General features: G+C 41.3%; 1 protein-coding gene across 1 annotated transcript; it reads left to right on the top strand.

Moving 5' to 3' along the window:
* Positions 1 to 4,588: 4,588 nt before the first annotated feature.
* alg14 (ALG14 UDP-N-acetylglucosaminyltransferase subunit) lies at positions 4,589 to 9,688 on the top strand. The gene is made up of 4 exons (XM_019871824.1): positions 4,589 to 4,775; positions 5,465 to 5,616; positions 6,482 to 6,604; positions 9,351 to 9,688. Exons 1-4 carry the CDS (start codon positions 4,625 to 4,627, stop codon positions 9,579 to 9,581), a joined length of 657 nt encoding a protein of 218 aa, XP_019727383.1. The 5' UTR covers positions 4,589 to 4,624; the 3' UTR covers positions 9,582 to 9,688.
* Positions 9,689 to 16,404: the final 6,716 nt, after the last annotated feature.

Below are 16,404 nucleotides of genomic sequence, written 5' to 3'. Positions count from 1 at the left end.
CGGCCCCAGCCCGGCCCCCTCAGTGAAACTGATCTAGAACCGCCACTGGTCCCCCATAAATGGAGAGGTTAATTGACACAATACTGTATGCATTATTTGAATAATGTTTGTCTTCGATGGATGAGACTGATGATGATGCAAGCTGACGGGAAATTTATAGTGCAAGCCAGGGTATTGGATGACAGACATAATTAATGGACTTTTTTTTTCATGGATGGAAATCCATCCACCCATCCATTTTCTAATCTGCTTATCCTCACCTTGGATGAGATGACTCGTGCATATGATTAGGGTGCCTCCTGAACACCTCCCTGGTGAGATACTTCTGGGCATGTTCCACCGGCAGGAGATCCCGGGGATGACCCAGGACACACTGGAGAGATGTTGCCTCCCGGCTGGCCTGGGAATGTCCTTGAAATTCCCTCGGAAGAGATGGAAAAATGGCTGAGGAGAGCGAAGTCTGGGCAACCCTGCTGAAGCTGCCGCCTCTGCGACCTGACCCCAGATAAGTGGTCTCATTCTTATTTGATATACTACTTCAGTTATTCAACAGTCCGCGGTTTCCATTGGGAAACCATTGGGAGACAGGTCTGGACTGCTGGCAGCTCAGTCTTGTACTCACACTCCTTTACTACTAAGCTGTATAACTCTGTCGTAACATGTGTAGAAAGACGATTGACATCGTCTTGCTGAAATAAGCAGAGACGTCCTTGAAAAGATGTTGCTTGGCTGGCAACGTGTTGCTTCAAAACCTGAACTTATTCTTGCTGGCAAACTTCTGGCAACTTCCTCTTTCTGGCAATCGACTTCTTCATTGACAATCATGCTAGATTTTCATTGCATACACTATTTGTACAAAACAGCTGAGGTTGGGGAATTTGCTAAATTTTGCCAGTAGGTCATTCGTCATTTGTCAGCAGTCTGGGTACCCGTCATCGTCATCATCAATCCATCATTATTTCAAGCCATACTGAATTGCAATCGTCAGTCTGTCGTCTTATTTTAGCTGCGCTTCCATTCATTCTTCCAGTTCATTGCTGCAATTTCAGGACCGTCAGCCAGTCCGTCATATTTATTATACATCTGCTGCCAGGATTTGTTTTTTTTTTTTTTTTTTTTTTTTTTTTTTTTCTTGTTTTGTTGATTGAATGTTCATTTATACTTCTTATTATTCTTCTTTCTTCATGACTTTTTTTGTTTGTTAGTTTTTCACAAATTACGCAAATGGGGAGTTTTATGTGCACCACTATGATGTTGATTGTCCAGTATATATAATTTTTGAATATACTGTCACTTATATTTTCTGTTGTTTGTGTGATTCTTGTTGTTTTGGTTATGAGATGGAAAAAGCCAAGACAACACATTAAATGTAAAAATCTCCCTAGATAGTTGATGTGATTCATTTAAGTAAATTCAGGTTAGACTCAACACAAATGTTTCTATTTCATGATGGCCATACTAACTTGGCATGGTGAATTTGATTCGTGTTTGACGAGGATGTCAAAACCTCAACGTTTATTTTCGAGTACATTCTGTCAGCCTCATCGTTGCAATGAAATGGGTTTGGCTGCCAAAGTGGGGATCACTTGTTGGGAGATCTGAGTGGAGACACCATTCTCATTGCTCTTGAAATTTCCGGAGGAACATCGAGCAGCTCGTGGGTGCTAGCAAACTCTGTCACGTAGCCAAATTCAGCAAATACAGTATAACAGGACTCGCTTGGACACACTAAAACTCAGTGTAACTGAGGTAGGTAACTAAGGTTTTTCTTGCTTTAGTTATAAGTAGGTCTGTCACAATGGAATATGTTCAGAATCTATTATTTTATTGATTATTCTATCGATTAATCAAGTAATCAGATAAATTTTTATTTTGCATTAAAATGTGCAACAAAACATTTTTTTTTCAGTTTTTACTGCATATTAACCAATCATTGTATAATTGGGATTGTTTTGTCGTTGACTTTAAAAAGAGCTTGAGAACAAATAGGCAGAATCACATGAGAGGGATTAAAGTTGTCCTCACAAACTGTCGAAGTTATCAATTCGACATTCATATTAAAGACACAATATGGAGAGGTTTCAGTTCTCTGCAGCGTTTCCCGCCAGATCCCGGATCTCCACGCTCCGCTCGCCCTGTCATTTATTTCTCATTGGGAATCTAATACAGCGGTGTGTCCAACCTTAGGAGTGAGGACTGTTGAAGACACACACTGAACCTGTTTGACTATGTGTGTGTATGTTAGTGAAAATTACGTACATGTGTGTGATCATTACAAAAACACCATGTAGCTATTTTGAGTTGCAGTTGGTGTGTACAGTTCCATCCACGTTCGACCTTGTTCTTGTTTTGTCTTATTACCTTATCTCTTTCCAACCGCCGTCTCAGAAAAGTGGTTGTGTCCCCTAACTGTCACACCAAGCATTCTTTCTTACAAATATGAGCATATCTTTATTCAGAGCATAAGTATGTCTTTATTAAGCGCAAAAGCATTTTTTTTCTTGAGAGTATAAGCATTTCTTTGTTGCAAGTTTAGCATTTCTTCATTATTAATGTACAATTTTATGATAACTAAAATATGTAATTATTCCTTCACCAACAAATTTGAGGATGATTCAGTTACTGGTTCATTCATTGTTTTCCTAAGCACTTTGTAATAGCGAATGTTTTCAAATGTCTTGGTATCATCGAACACAAAAGATAATCAGTCTAGTCTGCTTTCGTGAAGGGCGACAGAAATTAATGAAAATATATTGTTACTAAGTTAAAAATCTGTGATTTTGGCCAATTTTATCTTAAAGAACGGCTCTAAATACTTATTCGCTGACTAAAACAGCTGTATATTAATTTTTTAATCGTTGTTGATGAATCGATTATTATAAATTAATAATTTTGACACCTCTACTATATGGTAATCATCTTCAAATATTAAATTTAATTTAAAAAATCGTACCTTATCACCACTAGGCATACATGACCATGATGGTAATAATAATAAGAATTTGGGACCGACTTGGGAGCGCCGCCCGTTTGTTGTCTGTTTCTTTACAACACGCGACAACAGCAAACCCTCACTTCGTCGCCTTCTTCTTACGTCACTACAAATTATGCATAACAAACGGAGACCAGAGTACATGACCCACTCTTGAGCCTACAATCATAATAATAGGAATTGTAATAACAACAGTACATAATGTTTATAATGAAAGTGTGTAAAGTATGTTAATGAATGTCTAATGCAAAAATAACGGAGGTTTATGTATGCGAAAACGGATCAATCTCCTGTGCGGACCCGTCGTCGGTGTAGCTTTGGTGCCCCGCCACCTGTCTCTCTTATGTTCCCTAGTTCCCGACCAAACTTGTGTACCTCAAGAAATGCTCGTGGCGATTGCGTTACACAAGCTCGCCAAAAACAACCCAAAACGATGTTGTGGAAAAGCTGTGACCTGCACATTAATTACGGGATGAAAATTAAATGGAATACGATATTACGAGACAAAGTTGTTTATATGCAACTACTATGTCGACATTTTCAAGAGGTTCATAGGGCAAGAGCGACATCTATTGATACAATTGTAATTGGGGAAAAAAATCGATCTTGAAGTTGTGTAGAATTCTCCCTTTCATATTCACTGTTGTCGCATTATGTCCAGAATATTTATTTAGTGCCTATCAGTCAATGTCTATAAAGGTAGAATACTGAAATTTTCATGTACCTGTGTTTTAAATACAGGCCTACATAATAACATATTTTGGAAAATGTGTGTACCATGGTTCCAAACAATATTACACTGTAGAACCTTTGGATAATTTTGTCTACCGGAAGTGCTGATGCTCATGTCTGTGTAAAAGGATCCCCAAATCACTGAACTGGCTCGACCTTATGCAATTTAATTGAAAGACCAAGTTATGGTGCTGAAAATCAGTGCCAGGAAATAAAAAGGTAATCCCTGATGCTGTTGTGGAACCCCCCCCCCCACAACTTGTGTGCCGGCATACCAATAGATCAGTTCCCACTCATTGACCGTGTGGATGTGGGTGTGAATGGTATTTTGTCTAAGTGTGTTCTGTGACTGACAAGTGACCAGTTCAGGGTGTAATTTTGCCCGAAATAATATGGGATAGATTCCAGCAACCCCCACAGCCCTATGCATAATAAGCGGTGTTCAAAATGGATGTATGAAAATAAAAAGGCCATTGTGGTCAAGGACATTAAGAATTAAAAAAAAAAAAAAAAGACTTTAATTTTTCAGTTGATTTTATAAACTCTTGAATCTTGGTTATTGTTCACAAGTATTTTAAATATTGGTAAAATAATCAATATGAAATACAGTATTCAAATGTAATAAAGTGTAGAAAATTCGATGTTAAAGAACATGAAGAATATATTACAATTTCGGAACGAGATTTGTCTCTTATTTTCAATATAGTATTTTTTTTCAACGTGATTTTATTATTAATTTTGACTCTGTTGGTCTGCCATAACATCCATCCATCCATATTTTCTGTCATGCTTGAGCCCCCACACGAGTTGCCGCACGCACCGCGACAGTAGGTGGCGGTATAGTCATTCAAAGCTGATTTACTTCTTTTCCAATGACGGAAGTAGCGTTTTGGCGAGTTCATGCCTGTCATGTTTGTACTATTCGGAGGTGTTTTTGTTTTTGTAGCATGCATGGTATTTATGATACGTTTATATATAGTTGTCCGGAATGGGAAATATTGTAAACCTGGTAACAAAGGCCTGATTACGCTCCTTGTCGTTGCAGGATCAGGTAAAACGTGATACGTGACACTGTTCGCTTGAGGTTCGATGTCACCAGTCGCCTGGTGGTCTGTTTTATGCTTGGAAATGTTCCACCTTACAATTGAGCAAGCTGTCGGTCTATTAACATTCGCCAAATTCGGAGTTGTTTTTCTCAATTCACCATACAAGGATAAACACATATCGTGTATCTGTGTTTTGTCCCGACTCGTAGCACCGAGCAAATGTATACATCCTGCATGGATTTATACGTTTTAAACACGGCTTACCCTGAATCGAGTCGCTGGAGTCTATCCCAGCTGACTTCAGGCAGAAGGCAGACGACACCCTGGTCGCCAGTCACTTGCAGGGCACACATAAAGAAGAACAGCCATTCACAACCACATCCACACCGTCAATGAGTTGGAACCGATCCCACAAATGTATTAATGCAGTTTTCATATTTAAGAAACAATTTGACTATCGAGAACTAATACGTGATAACTGCCGATTAGTGTTATAACAAACACTCTTAAGAGCAATAATTTGGCATTAAAACAAAATTGACAAGCCATGTGTTGGAAGACTAATATTAATCAGATTTACACCTTTATGAGCCACTGTCTAGGAAGGAGGTTTTTAAATCTATGGTGCTGTTGTCTTTATTTGTTGTGTTTTTTTTACTCTATGTTATTGTATACCTGGTCAATGTGTTTTCAGGTGGTCACACGACAGAAATCCTGCGATTGATGAAGACCCTCTCCAGTGCTTACTCACCACGATTCTATGTTATTGCGGATACAGACAGGATGAGTGAAGAGAGAATCCGCACATTTGAAAAATCCAATCATCTTTTGGACTCTGATACACAGGTATGCAACCTATTTCACTTGACCTGTCTTTACGTTATGGAACCGACCAAATACATTGCAAAACTAGCTTTTAATCCAACTTGATAGAGCCCATTGAAAAATAGGGTTGACCAAAGTGCTTCATTTAAAAAATGAACTTTTCAGAATATAAGTAACAAATGAATAAATAAAACGCCAACCTCACAACTCGTTATGAATGGTCAGGCAATGCCAAGGAGAAGAAGTGGGTTTTAAAACATAATTTAAAATATGTCAACATCGCTTATGTAGGGCTGTAGCTCTCAGATATTTTGGCATTTTGATTCAACAGAAAATTCTGTCCAGAAAAACTTCTTCTTCTCCTTTCGGCACGTCCCTATTCAGGGGTCGCCACAGCGAGTCAGTAATTTCCATCCGCCCCTGTAAACCGTCCTACCAACTCGCATGGTCGTCTTGGCAAAAGTTTTACGCCGGATGCCATTCCTGACGCAACCCTCCCCATTTCTCCGGGCTTGGGACCGGCACTGGGGAACAGTGCACCCCCAGGGGAGGGCACTGCCCCCCAGCGGCTGGGTTTCTGTCCAGAAAAACAATTTGGATAAAAGTTAAAAAAATATATAAATTTGCCTGGTTAACGTTCAGTTATGAAGACAGAAGAAAGATAACTAATTTCACTTCATAATGAGCCCAAACGGTTTTTCACTCTGTAACTTTAACTGTGAATAATTTATGGCTTCAATATCCAAAAACATGTACAATAGGTTAATTGATCACTCAAAATTGAGAGGATGGCTTTAGCCTCGGTTTTAATGATGTCAGGAACAGATGAAAATAACATTTTGAGACCACATGACCTTGAAAATTAAATAAATGGCCTCTTTTCTAGTTTACCATTCATCGGATCGCACGCAGCCGAGAGGTACATCAGTCTTGGGCTTCTTCGGTTTTCAGCACACTCAATGCCCAATTTTACTCGATACCCCTGATCTTCAGACTCAGACCAGATGTGGTGAGTAAAATCTAAATCTATCTGTCTATTTTTTTTTTGTTTCACTCACAGTCACACCTATAGATAATTTAGAGTTCCCAATATTATTATATTATTTATTTGGGGTTTTAATAAATTCACTTTCTTGAGAGGTTGAGTCGTGTTTTGCTTGAACTTACGTGCTCATCACAGATTGAAGCCACATTTATGTGTGCACTTGGCACCAGGACACACTCGGCTGCAGTTCGCTGACAGACTTTGTGGTCATTTCATCGGATCTGCGGCTCCACATTTTGGACAGCTCGGTGAAGAGAGGCGCAGAGCTATAAGCTCAGGGGTGGCCAACCAGTCAGAGACGAAGAGCCAATTTTTTTACTGTGTTACTGCTAAGAGCCACATCATACCCTTCCTCGCGCGCACACACACACACACACACACATGCACGCACGCGCGTGTGCGCGCGCACACACTTTTTTGGCCAAAGATCGACTTTTGAAGCGACCAACTTCCCACGAACGACCCGATCGCGCAAATGCAAGCATGCACACACACGCGCTCACACGCACGCACTCACGCGGGTGCCCACCAGTGCACTCGCGCACATATGCACGCACACCACGATGAGCAACAGTCAGAACGGGGCGAAAATGAACGAAAGCTAAAGATACAAACAAACAAATCATTTTTTTTCCCCACCCATTTCCTTCTCCCACCCCTTGCGGTCGACTTGGGACCAGTTTTCTGGCTCCCGGTCGATTCTGATCGACGTATTGGGCACCCCTGCCTTAAAAACAGAGGAAATTTGCTGTCTAGCTTAGCGCTTAGCGCCGTTCTTTGCGCATGAGCGGTGATGCAGTCATCTGATTGGTTGCCCTCTATGTCAATCAAGTCACGGGATTGATGATAGGCCGACGTAGCACGTTCTGTGTATTTAAGCGCCTTGTTTGAAAGGCATCGCCACTGCCTTGGCGTTTTCGACGCTTGTCGTGTGAAAGCCTGGGAGCAGCATTGAACAAGCCAAAGAGCCACATGCGGCTCGTGAGCCGCGGGTTGGCCACCCCTGTATTCGCTGATCACCACCTAGTTACATTTTGGCTTGTTTTGACCAGACAGACATAACACAAACGTAATGTGTTTGCTCTGACCGTCCGACGAAATCCTTTATCAGTTTCAAATCTCACCTCTGACAGAGCTCCACCCACGTATCAGGGTAGGCCGGCCACATTGACCGTGTTCCGCAACTCCATTGCTGAAGAAGGTGAAAATTTTACTGGTGGCCCATTCGAGCCATCATTATTGATCTTCACGTGGTCAAACACTGCCCCCTGGTGGTCGATCACTGGACAATCAGTTTCTCTCTCTCGCCTCCCTCGGTCCTAACTCTCAACCAAGCTATGAAACGGCAGGAGAGAAGAGTCGAAGCGAATGCTAATCGCTAAGCTAAAATTGTGTCACTTAAACACCAGAAAAAGTGTTTCACTGTCCAGTACGGTTCACAGAAGTATGACTAGAACTGCGTTGAAGCGGCAACCAGGCATGAACAGCAAATCAGCATTTCAATTGAGTGTCTATAGAGAGAAAACTAATAGGAAGGTGAACAGTGACGCTGTAAGCGAGCGCACAAACTCAAAAACCAAAAATTAATCAGTTACATCAGCTTGGGAGAGGCGCTTACTGTAACAATGTCAAAAGTACATTCTTTAATTTGTTAAATATTTCCAATATCAGCTTTGTATTTGTGTTAGTTTGCTCTAGTTTGAACCCGACCCTGCGTTTTGAGATACACACAAAGATAGAGCTCAAAATAATTTTGGATCTCAAAATAACATTACCTTTTTAAAATTATAAAACAATTTTAAAAAGCTGACCGACATAAAACTGCAAAATTGGAATGAAAAGAAGCATAGAGTAGAATAAGTTGGATTGGAACGTCATGATAGAAACCGTTGTGTTAGACAATGATATTAATTTTAGGCCATATTGCTGAGCCTTCAGTCTCAATTTGAAGACAAAATATGACAAAACAATTTACATGCAATCTAGCATTTATGTACAACATATAAAATTATGTAAAAAAATGATTACAATACAGTATCAGACACATTCATGGCTAGATAGACAAATAGATCAAAAGCAGTAGTTCGTGCTTAATTGAACCAAATTAAAAACTTGAAATAAGAACTGCCTTCCTCACACAGCCTCGTCAGTGTCTTTACATTATTAGAGTAATAGCTCTTAAAATACTCAATGTCCGGTCCCGAAAAAGCGGCAATGTGAATCTTCTCCAGTCTCTTGCATTCAGTCTCCATCATACACTAAGGTTTGACTTATAATTTGGAGTGATAGTCATCAAAACTTGAGCCAAAGTTGACATCAGAACCTCGCTAAAGTAGTGCACTTTTATCTTGACATGACCAATCAATTTTACTGGGTTTTTTTGGGTACACAATGATTTGTCATTCCCATGGCAGCATTGCATTTTGATCAAGACAGGCTTTTTGCAGGATATCTATATATATTTTGTTATTTGTACACATTGTTATAGCCATGTATGTACTTTTTTGCACATTTCGAGGATGATTCCAGAAATGTACCAAAGTAACTGAGAAAAAAACCCCAGTAAATTATTTTAAACTGAGTAAAAAAAATCTGCAAATATGCAAATCCACAGGTACTGAATCACAAGTATGCTGTGCTCCACTGTATTCATGCCTTGGCACTGTGCTGATGTTGTTTTGCTTTCCTTTTACATATTTTGTTATTTTAGGTGCTGTGTAATGGCCCAGGGACCTGTGTTCCACTCTGCGTAGCAGGACTCCTGCTTGGAATTCTGGGAATCAAAAAAGTCTTGATTGTTTTTATTGAGAGCATTTGTCGTGTGGAGTCACTGTCGCTCACAGGAAGAATCCTTTACCACTTTGCAGACTATTTTTTTGTGCAGTGGGTCAGTCTGAGGAACAACTATCCAAAGTCTATTTTCCTTGGAAGACTTGTGTAACCATTTGTTTTTGTAGCAGGAAAAAGTAATGTACAGAAAGTCAAATGTATTTGAATAAATGTTACTTGTTCATTTTTATTGACCTCTTATTATTTCATTGGACCATAGCCTATTACATTTTATGAGAAAACTCAAGTGTTGTAGGTCAAACCTTCACAAAAGATTAGAAGTTGGTGGAGCATTGCCAACATTCATTCATTCGTTCATTCATTTGCTTAATATACAGATTCAGCTGTTCCACAGACCATTTTACGCTTCACAATGCGCTGCACATTTTCAATAGGAGACAGGTGTGGACTGCAGGCAGGTCAGTCTTGTACCCAACACACTTTTATAACAAAGCCACGCTGTTATAACACCCGCGGCATGTTGTTTGGCATCATCTTGCCGAAATAAGCAGGGCCAGCCATGAAAGAGATGTTACCTGACTGGTAGCATCAGGTATGTTTCTCCAAAACCCGTATGTACATTTCAGCATTAATGGTGCCTTCACAGGCGTGTATCTTACCCACGTCATTGGCCCGAACACAGCACCCATATCATCACAGATGCCCACAATTTCCAAAAACAATTCAAAATGTGGACTCGTCAGACCACAAAGCACTTTTCCACTTTGCATTCAGCCCATCTTAGATGAGCTCTGGCCCAGAGAAGCCGGTGGCGTTTCTGGCTTTTGCTTTGCATCGTAGAGTTTTAAGTTGCACTAAACAGATGGAGAGCCGAACTTTATTTACTGTTACGTTAAATATCTTTTTCACGTGTTGCCAACTGTAACTGTACAGTAATCTGAGTATATAAATATGACATAAAATTCCCTCACACCTGCCTGCAATCTCTGCTTTCTGATAATGACTCCAAACATCTCCAAGATGAATGTTGTGCCAAAGAAGCGGAGGGTCAAGGTGACTGGTGGACTGGTCAAGCATATCTCCAGACCTAAACCCTATTGAGTACAATATGTGCAGGGCATCCTCAGATAGAAGGTGGAGCAGCACAAGGTCTCGAACATCCAAAAATTAGCAAGGAAACGCAAACTGCAAAATTAATTATATATTTTTTTCTCAATGCTGCCACTAGTTTCCATAGCAACCAGCAGCAGCAGTGAGAAAAGCCGCCATGGTCTATTTAATATAAAAAACAAAAACATGCAATAGAAAGCATTACATCTGCCCCGAAATATTGGTTGTGCCTGCATATAAAATTTCTCCTGAGTCTTCCAAATTGGCAAAGAGGAGTCGTGTCACCTCCCATTACCCACAATGCAAACTGTTAACTTCATTGTAGCAGGACAAATAACTGATCGGGGACCACGCGGGAGATCGGATTTGAAATTCGTGAGACTCCCACATGAATCGGGAGTTTTTTTTGTTTTGTTTTGTTTTTTTAAGCCTTTTGGCATCCCCTCCAGCAGATGGCAACCTAGGAGACTGCCTGGTTGAGTGGGTTTGACCCTCGGGCAGCATTGGGACTGTGATGTTATTGTAGACGTTGTATGTTGTCATTTTAAAATTATAATTTTCACCGCTTATTTCATTCAACGGTGAGGTGTTTGTGTTACGAATTGAGTACAATAATAACACTTTACTGGTAACCCAGCCGCTGGGGGGCAGTGCCCTCCCCTGGGGGTGCACTGTTCCCCAGTGCCGGTCCCAAGCCCGGAGAAATGGGGAGGGTTGCGTCAGGAATGGCATCCGGCGTAAAACTTTTGCCAAGACGACCATGCGAGTTGGTAGGACGGTTTACAGGGGCGGATGGAAATTACTGACTCGCTGTGGCGACCCCTGAAGAGGGACGTGCCGAAAGGAGAAGAAGAAGAATAACACTTTACTGGTGAAGGGGTGGGGGGGATACTGTATCCCAATTTAGTTTGTTACCATGTCAAAGGATATGAAACGTTTACACACAGAGGATATATTGCATTAGGCCTGTGCACTTTATGTTGAAGAATTATTTTGTCATATATTTTTTTTATCATTCCCAGTCAAGGCTGCCCCACCAGTCAACCGCGTCTGTCTGTGTACGCGTTATTCATATTCAATATTTTTGTGTTAGTGCGCACTGCACCCTAAGCATCCTCTCAGTTTCACTTTCCCAAAAAAAAAAGTTTTTAAAAAATAAAATGATATAACAGGTGACCTTTAACCTACTGTGGCACGTGACCTGCATCACCGGAAGTTGCTAGCGGTAGTCTGCAATTGCAGCTTGCAATCACAGCTGTTGCCTTATATCTTTTTTTTTGGTTTTGTTTTTTTAACTGTCATTCAAAGTTTGTTTTATGTACAATTCACTGATGGCACTGGCAAAGAATGTGAATCTGAAGTGCCAGGAGAACATTTTTAAGATGAATGCACGTGAGCTATGATAGTGACGTTGTTGCACTTAAGACGCTGCCAAAGTGCGTCCCATGCCGCGGCGTTAGGTCTCGACAATGGTCGGCATTGCTTCGTTTTTACAAATTCACAAGCTCTTGTATCGACGTTATTTTTCTATTTCGTTCTTGTTCATGTTCTTTGTGGCTGTTGCTCATCATGGCATGCGAGTGTGTGTGCGTGCACGTGTGGTAGTGGCTCGATCGCGGGAGGTCGGTTGCTTGAAAAGTCAATCTTCGATCAAAAAAAGGTTGGACACCCCTGTTCCTAGTCATTTTCAAGAGTCAAAACAGACACCACAATCATTGCATCACACACTGTTTCGTGAAGATGCAGCTGCCTGTGTGCTGCAGGTGGTTTCTTCTTCACATACCGTAGAACTTCATGAAATGAGATGAAAATCATTGCATTTCCTTCATTTTTAACATTGGATTCTCAGGCACTATCTTGATTTGAAGTCAAACAGAAAAATAAATATTGCCTTGAAAATAAACAACATAAATTGAAAAGTTTGAAATCAAAATAAATAAACATGCCTTTGTTACATGTAACTAATCACATTAACAACAACAGCAACAACAAAAATGGAGCTCACGTGAATCAGCCGCCTTGAAGCAGACATTTAAACTTTGGAACAAAACACTCTCCCTCGGGAAACAAATTGCAGCATACACATACCATTTTTGTGTGGGCTTATAACATGACGAAATAACATTAGAAATATTTGTTTATTGCTTGAAGGGATTTCCCCTTGAGATGCCTCTAATCACTCACGCTTTCTTTTGTAGCTGCATGTTTATTTCAACCTTTGCCTGTTTCGATTGCATGTTTCCAGTGATTCAATCCCCTAATGGAAAATCATGTCCGATGATGTTGATTTAAATTTCCTGCAGGACTAACAAAATGCTGCATCCTTTTAAACCAAGTACTCCAGCCAGTGCCTGTTACAATACCAGCTGCAAGAATGTTTGATTGCTTTTTTTGAGCCCAAAAAAAATTGACAGGGTACTTTGTCAACCCAACCTGTTTGGGTTTGTCCATGCTGAGGTCACTCAGACCCCCAGATTCAACATGCAGTTGCTGCCCAAATCCTGCGCCGGTAGAGGTTGAAAATGACCAGCTGCATGATGCTTCTGCTTGGTGTTTACTGCAGGACTTGCCAGGATCGGGCTCTGTGGGGCTATTAGCAAAGGCCTCCGAACGACAGCACGGCATAACATTGGTTTCGTGTCCCCTTTAAATCAGGGCACTGTTTTTTAGGAATTTTTAACCACTTACGTATATTCACAGCAACCGGTTATTATCGCAACCACATATTCAACAATATTCTGCGGGATTGTTGTGCATCAACATTGAAGAAAGTAAAGTACGTCCGGCCTGCGCAACAGCAGCTGACTTCTTTTTCTGTGTTAGGCTCTTGCAGATTCTATTCCTATCATCCATCCATCTATCCATCCATACATCCATCTTCGAATTCCCTTTTCCTCACAAGGGTCACGGGCATGCTGGAGCCTATCCCTGCTGGGGCAGTATGCCAGTTTACTCATTCGTCGCAGAGGATCAAGAATGTATGCTGTGAGCATTGTTATATTGTCTGTGTTGCTCATCTTTTTTAGTTCAAATATCCGTTGCTCTCAGGCAGTGGTTCTTAACCTTGTTAGCCGAACCTAACCAGTTCATATGCACATTCACTGAACCCTTCAATTGTGAAAAATAAAAATACAGTCAAACCTCGGTTTTCGTCCATAATCCGTTCCAGAAGGCTGTTCGAAAACCGAAATTATTCAAAAACCGAAACCACGCTCTTTTTAAAATAAAAATGTTTATTGAACACGTCTGCTCACAATGGAAAGCAACACTAGGAAACGTCGCTTCCTCGTCTACCCGAGGAAGCGTCACTTCCTCATGAAAGGAAGGCGAGAGGAGTCAATTGGTGCATTCAAGTGCGCTCAGTTTGTTCGAGAATCGAACTTTGTTCGTCATCCAAGGCATAAAAAAACTCGAAATTTTTGGTTGAAAACCGAATTGGTCGAGAACCGAGACGTTCGAAAACCGAGGATTTTTTTACAAATTCAAGACATTAAAAACCACATTTATTAAAAACAGAAAATACAAATAAAATTACATGGCATAAGTATAGTTTTTTTTTAAATTGTATGACATACTATCACGACAGTCACACGTTGACTACTGCGTGAACTAAATTTCCCGCAGCACTGATTGGACAAGCAATGTAATGTGATCATCTGCAGCCAGCGATGGTAAAGCCATAACTAATTGACATGTTGAGTCGGGTGTGTCTTAACCTCCATGGCAGAGGCTCTGTCGAACCCCTCGGGTTTGATCGAACCCAGGTTAAGAACCACTGCTCTAAGGGTTATAACACTACAACAACAATGTTATTCGTTATCCCATCTATCATGTTTTGGATTGCTTGTTCGCATGATCCATCCATCCATTTTCTAATCCGCTTATTCTCACAAGAGTCGCAGGTGTGCTGGAGCCGATCCCAGGTGTCTGTGGGCAGTAGGCGGGTTACACCCTGAACTGGTTGCCAGCCAATCGCAGGGCACACATAGACATACAACCTCACACTGACAATCACAACTAGGGACAATTTAGAGTGTTCCATTAGCCTGCCACACATTTTTTTTTGGAATGCGGGAGGAAACCGGAGTACCCGGAGAAAACCCACGCAGGCACGGAGAGAACATGCAAACGGCACACAGGAGGGCTGGAGCAGGAATCGAACCCTGAACCTTGGGGCGGACGTGCTAACCAGTTGTTCACCGTGCTGCCTATGTTTAGTTAAAAATATACACACTTTCTCTACATGTTGAATGTCTTCGTGATAATCAATATTGACATTTGTCAACACAAAAATACCAATGAAATAGTAAATAAATGTCTGTTTTTACAGACGCCATGCCTCAAGTGGCGGGACACAACGGGCATGGCCCTATATGGCCCGCCCTTGGTAACGGAATAGAGAGGAGTACATGTGGTTGAGAAACATTGTTGTTGAGCGATCTTTAGCTGCAATAACAGCTGCAAGTGGTTTGAAGTATGTCTCTCAATTTAGCAGAGATGGGCATTCCATCAGTACTGATGTTCGTCTGTCAGTCCACCACTGATGGGATTTATTGTCCGGAAAATATGGTAATTATGGTGACAATGGATTGGTTGCAGTGGTTAACTATTTATTGTGCGAGGATCATGCGTATTCGATTTCCAACCAGAGCAGCAAGATGCTCAGTCCATCATGGCACCAACTAGGAAATGATGGCAAAGGAATGACCAGAACCCCGGCACAAGAGCCTCAGACCCCATAATTTGAATCTTGAATTGCCACAAGTGGTAAACTCAATGTGAAACATCGCAACATTAAACCGATGACTGCATTTTCCACCCTCAGAAACTTGGTTGCTGCAAAGTGTTTCAACTTGCCCAAGAATGTGGACAGGTATTTTTTTGGATGCCAGTAGGTGAGTTACTGGGAAATGGGTGGATTATCTGTCTTCACATCTGAACATTATGTTATCATTGTTCTTCTTATCTATGACGTTCACGAGTCATTTGGGAAACGCAACAATTTAAAACGCCTCACCAGCATCTTAACTGTCTCGGAAAATAAACAGCTCAAGGGCCTCCTTTGTTTCCTCAGCTGCTATGAAGGAATCTAACGAAACATGCATGAACATGCATTGCAAAAACAAAGTTCTTGGCCCCAAGGAGAAAAAAACATATAAAGATAAAACTTGATAAAATCTGCCAGCACAAGTGCAAGTAAAATGTTACAAGAACGAATTACTCTAAAAGGACCACTTTTCTGGTAACGAGAAACATTTTGCTGTTTCCAGACCGGGAATCAGATTAAAGTGACTTATCAAAGTCACAACATGTAATTTTCCTTTGTAATAAGTAAGCCCTTAAAAAGTGGGAGACACAGTCTCACACACATACACGCACGCACGCGCACACACACACACACACACACACACACACACACACACACACACACACACATACACACACACACACATATCGTCTCACCCCTCGGGTGGTGTCCATCCCCCATTCATCTCGGGTCCTCTACCAGAGGCCAGGAAGCTTGAGGGTTCTGCGCAGTATCCTTGCTGTTCCCAGCACTGCACTTTTCTGGAATGAGATGTCCCATGTTGTTCCCGGGATCTGTTGCAACCACTCATCTAGTTTGCTGTCACTGCCCCGAGTGCTTCGATCACCACAGGCATGACTATCACCTTTACCTTCCAGGCTCTCTCCAGCTCCTCTCTGAGCCCTTGGTATTTCTCAAGTTTCTCGTGCTCATTCTTTCTGATGTTTCCATCACTTGGGACTGCGACATCCACTACAACGGCTTTCCTCTGCCCTTTATCTATGATCACGATATCCGGTTGGTTTGCCTTTACCATCTTGTCAGTCTGGATCCCACC

Source organism: Hippocampus comes, unplaced genomic scaffold, assembly GCF_001891065.2.
Source record: "Hippocampus comes isolate QL1 unplaced genomic scaffold, H_comes_QL1_v1.1 scaffold412, whole genome shotgun sequence".
NCBI lineage: Eukaryota > Metazoa > Chordata > Actinopteri > Syngnathiformes > Syngnathidae > Hippocampus > Hippocampus comes.
This window is presented reverse-complemented; position numbering and strand designations above follow the sequence as displayed.